Here is a 6,693-nt window from a genome sequence, read left to right as displayed (position 1 = left end):
GCACTTGTGTTGCCTCCCCGAGAGGAGGCAGGAGAGTTGCCGGCACCAGAAGGTACCGGACTTGGTTGAGGAGGAGGTGAGGCCCTGGCGGCGTCCTCCGAGGTCTCCGGCCTCATGCCGGTGGCGCTCTTGGTAAGCTTGAGCGCAGGCCTGAAAAGATAAAGAAAAAAGAGACTCAGAAAAAGCGACCGGATGAAGAAAGTCTTAAGCAAAAGACAAAAGAAAGGAAGAAATCCGGAAGCTTACCCGGAAGCGACAGGAAAATGTTTCCGGTAATGCTTCACGGTGCCCTTTTTGCCGGCGTCGCCCTTCTTGCGGCGCTTGGCAGGAGGAGCATCGCTCGAGCCGGCTTCGGGCGCTGGCGCCTTGTTCTTCTGGCCCCGAGAGGCGAGTTTCTCTAGGAACTCCTGGCCAACCTCGGCCTGCAGCGGGGTGGCGCGCTCCACAACCTGTGGGTTGGCGCTGGCTGAGGGGAGATCTACAGAAAGACAATATATGAGGAAGCGAAAGAACAAAATACTTCAAGTATAGTGACCTCGTCATCAGAACCGGAGTCATTGGTTGAAAAGTTACCGGGGCGCGAAGTATGGGTCCGTCCCATCTTGTGTTTGTTCCCGACCACGTAAGGATCCGGGTCCACCTCGTCCAAGGCGCGCTTGCGGAAAGGGCCTCGTGCCTCCGTAGCAATGCGAGGGAAGCGCTCGCAGGCCTGAAAAAGAGAAAAAATATAATTAGCTACACATCAGAGGCTAACGGAAAAACAATCCGGATTGCTTAAGTTCTTACTTCGGCAGATGGAGGATTGGTGGAGCTGAGGGGAAGGAGGCCGCACTCCCACTCCATCGGCATGTCGGTTTGGCAAATTTGCCTAGCCTTAAGGACCACGTCCTCTTTGCTTAGTGTGCAGCTGGTGATCTTGGTGGGATCGCGGGGGCCGCACATCTGACTCATCTTGTGAACCCGACGCTGGAGGGGGAACACCCGGCGTGAGATGAACACGCGGATGATATCGTCGGAACAGATGTCCGTGTCCTTGATGAGCTGCTCCATGAACCGGACAATCCGGTTGGTTTCGATATGGGAAGTCCCCGGATTGTATTTCCAGTTGGCCCTCGATGGCGTCCCCGGAAGGTAGGCCGGCAGATTGATGAAATCAGCGGCGCCCTTGTTCCTCGCATAAAAGAAGGTCTGTTGCCATGCCCGGCATGACTCCAGACCGGAGAATTTGAAAAAGGGGCTCCCCTGGCGCGCGCTGATGATGCAAGATCCGCATTGGACCGGAGGTTTGGGCTTGGGAATGTTTTTGCCTTCGACCGAGATGATCCGAAGGCCGAAGAAGCGAGCGAAAGCTTCTTTTGTAGGGAGGAGACCAATGTAGGCCTCCATGAAAGAAACAAAGCAAGAAAGATAAAAAATTACATTGCCAGGAAGCTGATGAGGTTGGATTTGGTAAATATCAAGAAACTGGCGGAAGAAGTCAGAGGCCGGTAGGCCGAAGCCGCGCTCAAAGTGAGCAGAGAAAACTACGACTTCTCCGGGTTCGGGCGCAGGCTCCCGCTCGTTGCCCGGAATCCGGCAAGACACCTCTGCCGGTATCCTGCGGGAGCGGTACAACCAATCGATCTCCGGCTGCTTTACATCGGAGCCCTTCCAGGCTCCGCGGGTGATCGCAGCCAAGTCCACACCGGAACCTTGGCCGGAGCTGCTGGCCTCCTTGCCCCTTCCGGTACCGGCTTCCGAAGCAGAAGAAGAGGCATCCATCCGGGCGAGGTCTGCCTCGAGCCCGTCGGAGGCCTGGTTCGCTGAGTTTTCCTCCCCGGTAGAGGCAGTGTGGGTCTCGCTGTGATGGCTGCTGCCGGCAGATTCGGAAAGGTAATCCTCAGAAGACATACAGGTCTAAAGATGCTCAAACCTACCCACAAACAGATTTCCCAAGATCTAGCCTCGCGCGAAGATCTACGAGTAAGAGAAAACCAGAAGAAAAGGAAAAGTAAATCCCCTACCGGCCCAAGAACTAGGAGGCAAAAAGAAGAGAGTAAAGAGGGGTTAAAGCTAACCTGAGGCGGCGGAGGATGTTGAGGACGACGGCCGCCGAAGAGGGGGCGAACTTGCAGGCGATGAAGATGAACAGAGAAGGAGGAAGGGGGAGTGCCGTGAAGCGCTCGAGGCAGAAGAGGCGAAGGTGCGCGGTGACTCTCTGCGGAGCAGAGCCCTGCGGAGCTTCTTCGCAAGCTCGTCGGGAAACAGAGCTTCGGCGGCGAGAGGAGCGCAAGGGGCAAAGGCTCAGAGCGCGTGAGAACTGGGAGAATGCGGAGAAGAAGAGGAGAAGGAACCGCTTCGTCCTTAAATAGGGAGAAGAGATCGTGGGCCGGCAACCGCTGGGCCGCCGCGGTTCGCTTCGTGGGCCGCCACGTGGTGCAACGATACACGCGCAGAAAACAGAAAGCAACAGGGATGCCACACGGATCCGGAACGACGGCAAGGATCCGGTGTGGCGCCATAAATGCTAGCGCAGAAGTCGAAGGGAAGTGACCCTGACACTGCTGCGTCAGGAACAGTGCACATGTCACTGACAGGCACCGTGTCCGAGAAATTCTCGACTTCGCTGACGAGAGTTTAATGACAAAGATGCCGGAAGAGACCGGTACGAAAAGGGAAGTTTGGCAGAGAAGCCGGAAGGTTTGAACTGCTTACCGGAAGGATTAAACTGGTACCTTGAACGATGGGAACCTGGCATGGTCCGTTGGATAGGATCCACCGAACTATACCAGCTTCGGGGACTAATGTTGGGGGGATGACCTCCGGTATGCCAAAGGCATGCCAAACCGGATGGTTTGAGTTATCGAAGTACCGGTTTAAAGGTTATTCTGGACTGTGAAGCTAAGATTTTGGCTAAGTGAATCTATACCGGTATCCCAGGAGGGGTATACCGGAATAGGCTAAGAAGGTACCGGATTACCGGTACAGGCTACACTGTAGCACGTCGGCAAGACTGGTCAAAGATTCTCTAAGGAGCTAGAGGACAAAGATGAGCGAAGCACTTCAGCTTTAATCGAAGCTCTGGGGCCAAAGCAGATGATGACGTAAAAGGTACCGGAGGATGTCACCGCTCCTGATTAAAGACATACCGGTGTCATCTGGGCCAAAGAGGCTTTGTAAAGTAGTTTGTCTAGTCAAAGATGCCGTTAGGGTTTCCTAGGGTTTCTTCCCCGTAAGCCACCCTCTCCCCTATATAAGGAGAGGGGGCACGCCCTAACGCGGGGACGAGATAGGGAGGTACGTTCTACATTGTATCTGAGAGCTTGTAACCTAATTCCATGGAATACAGAAATTCCTAGATGAGATAGTTCTTGTGTTGTTCATCTTCTACCTCTGGCCGAGGCCTAGTTCATCAGGAAAGCATCCGGAATCCATCCCATCCTTACGAAAACCCTCCCCCGAATCCTCTAGCGCACATTCGGCCCCAACTTAAGCCATCCCATGGCATCTGTCTGTTCACCACGACGACATAAAAGCATGGATGATATGATGCATGATGCCATGATGATGCATAAAAGAAAAGAAGAAGCAAAATCTATAGGGGTACTACCCGAGGCCGTTACACTCCTCCTCTCCTCGTGCAATGCTTGCTTCATCTTCGTACCTGATCATACATAAGTAAAATGACTTAGGCAGTATAAAGTTCTCATTGATCAAAGTACCATTTAGGAGTGAATTCACCTGCTCCTTAAGTAACTTTGGATGAGCCCTTGTAATGGGTCCAATCCTGACTTCATTGGGCTTGACCTTCACGGCAACATCGTCTTCATGTTGTAATGACGGAGGTAGTAGTTTGGTAGGGATGTCCTCATCATCTCCCCCCCCTTCAAAAGGCGTCGACCTCGACGCTCCAAGGTCTTCTCCATCATATGGTGTGAAATCAGCCACATTTAAAGAATTGATGACACCAAACTCATCAGTTGGAAGATCTATAGCATATGCATTGTCATTGATCTTGGCAAGCACTTTGTAAGGACCAGCACCACGAGGAAGCAACTTGGACTTCCGTAGCTTCGGGAACTTGTCCTTGCGAAAATGAACCCGGACCATATCACCAGGCTTGAACAACATCTTTTTGCGCTTCTTGGTCATCCTTTGAACATTGTTCTTGCATTTCTTCTCTATAAGCTCTTTAGTCTTCTCATGTATCTTCCGTACAAAATCTGCCTTCTTTGATGCCTCCATATTGACTCTCTCATGTATGGGTCAAGGCAACAAATCAAGTGGAATGATGGGTTTGAAACCATACACCACCTCAAACGGACACAGCTCTGTGGTAGAATGTACTGCCCTATTGTAAGCAAACTCCACATGCGGCAAACAATCTTCCCACTCGTTCAAGTTCTTCTTGATCATTGATCTCAACAGTTGTGACAATGTTCGGTTCACCACCTCAGTTTGACCATCAGTTTGGGGATGACAAGTAGTGCTGAAAAGTAGCTTCGTCCCCAGCTTTCCCCAAAGTGTCTTTCAGAAGTAGCTCATGAACTTGACGTCACGATCAGAAACGATAGTCTTGGGGACTCCATGTAGACGTACAATTTCCCTGAAAAACATGTTAGCAATATGCGACGCATCGTCGCTCCTGTGGCAGGCAATAAAATATGACATGTTAGAAAATATGTCCACTACCACAAATATAGAATCATGACCTCTCTTAGTACGCGGAAAATCTAACAAAAAATCCGTACTGATATCTTCCCATGGTGTAGTAGGTGCCGGTAAAGAAGTATACAAACCGTGAGGCTTCAGCTTGGACTTGGACTGTTGCAAGTAATGCACCTCTTCACATACATGTCCACGTCTTGCCCCATCTTTGGCCAATAAAAGTGATCAGCAAGCATGAGTAGCTTCTTCTCACGCCCAAAGTGACCCATCAAACGTCCAACATGTGATTCCTGCAATAAGAGCAAACGCACAGACGATTCTGGAACACATAGTTTGTTAGCTCTAAACAAGAACCCATCATGTATGTGATATTTTTCCCATGCTTTACCAATAGCACACAAGCGATATGGTTCAGCAAAATCATGATCAGTGGCATACAAATCACATAGTACTTCTAATCCAAGAATTTTAACATCAAGTTGAGTTAATAGCATATTTTTTGTAGATAGAGCATCAGCAACAATATTATCTTTTCCCTTCTTATGCTTAACTAGGACAATGCCTGCGCATTGCCGTGGAAGAGCAAAATATGTAGACATGTTTTTAGCAAATACATTTATGTGTTGCTGCGAATTTTGTTATATTATGGAGAATTTCACTACACCAACACTTACTCATTGATGAAGCTTCAGTTACAGTGGGATGGGGATAATATAAAAGGAAAACCCCAACTGCAAAATCTAAACCCCAAGACCATGTATTATATTCCCTTCCATCTAAAATAACTTGCTCAACTGATGAAGCTTACTCATCATGAAGCTTCAGTTACACTGAGATGGAGATAATATAAAAGGAAAACCCCAACTGCAAAATCTAAACCCCAAGACCATCTATTATATTCCCTTCCACCTAAAATAACTTTCTCAACTTAGAATCAAATTTTGCGGCGTACATAGAAATAAGAGTGAGAAATAATCTAGTATTTAGATAAAGTTGAGCAGTTTTTTTAGAGAAAGAGAGAGGGAGTATATCATATTTGGAGTGGTTTTATATGTATAATTCAATTGCACGGAAATACCCTAGCAAACCATAACTTGCAAGACTCTACAAACGAAGAAATCATGGTGATGGGAGAAGCACCAAAATATTTAGGAGACATCACTTGATGTTTTAGATGCCTATTGTTGCCGTTGCTTTAATCTTTTTAGACTGGTATCAACGGTCTGTATATACAAAATCTCAACCAATATATTGACATGGACGCACAATCTATGTAGTCACGGCCATCTTTTGCCGTCTTCCAAAACTGGAGGCCAAGAGTCATCCGCCTGCTCGATAAAATAAAAGGCAAGGCATCGTAGGCCTTATGTTATATCATCAGGAGGCAATGGTTGTGCTTTTTCCCTGATAGAGGACACCGCGAGAGCCCCTGTGAGTGGCTCTGTCAACTGAAACCTGATGCTCAAGTTGATTTGTTTTTTTAGTGTTCCGCGATTGCTCGCCTTAAGGATCCTGATACCACCAGTAGCATGTGGACGATAAACCGTAACCTGATGATCGAACCTCCCTGGCATTAGAAGCGGCGAGCAGCCTGCAGTGCCGTGCTCCATCCGACCTGTAGTGCCAAGCATGCAAGCACCATCGTTGTCCAGCACATCTAGCCTGTTAGTCGCGGCGAGCGCCATGACACCGTTGTTACCACAGAAGCCGTCCATCTCCCTAAGGAGCTGGTTGATGGTTTGCACACGTCCTGACACTACGGCATAAATATCATCGAGTCATCGATGCACGACGCCTTGGCATTTGCCTTCTCGAACCTCACCGCGCCCATGGAGAATATGTCGACGAACTCAGATACATAGCCAGAAAAGAACGTGGCAACGACGCATGAGAGCAGCTCCTTCGCACGGTGAGACTGTTGGAGATATGCCCAAGAGGCAATAATAAAAGTGCTTATTATATATCTTTATGTTTATGATAAATGTTTATATACCATGCTATAATTGTATTAACCGAAACATTGATACATGTGTTTTATGTAAACAA

The 6,693-nt window shown here is 48.7% G+C and overlaps 1 protein-coding gene across 1 annotated transcript in view; it reads right to left on the bottom strand.

Annotated features, from left to right (window-relative positions):
- Positions 1-6,403: 6,403 nt before the first annotated feature.
- LOC124658462 (protein DETOXIFICATION 51-like) overlaps positions 6,404-6,693 on the bottom strand; it is a 31,008-nt gene continuing 30,718 nt past the window's right edge. Inside the window, exon 3 of the mRNA XM_047196795.1 lies at positions 6,404-6,562. Within this exon, the coding sequence (XP_047052751.1) occupies positions 6,404-6,562 (159 nt within the window). The remainder of the gene's footprint in view (positions 6,563-6,693) is intronic.

The sequence above is a fragment of the Lolium rigidum genome, chromosome 1 (assembly GCF_022539505.1).
Source record: "Lolium rigidum isolate FL_2022 chromosome 1, APGP_CSIRO_Lrig_0.1, whole genome shotgun sequence".
NCBI classification, from domain to species: Eukaryota; Viridiplantae; Streptophyta; class Magnoliopsida; order Poales; family Poaceae; genus Lolium; species Lolium rigidum.
Note: the sequence above shows the minus strand (reverse complement) of the source record. Positions and strands in the feature narration are given on the sequence as shown.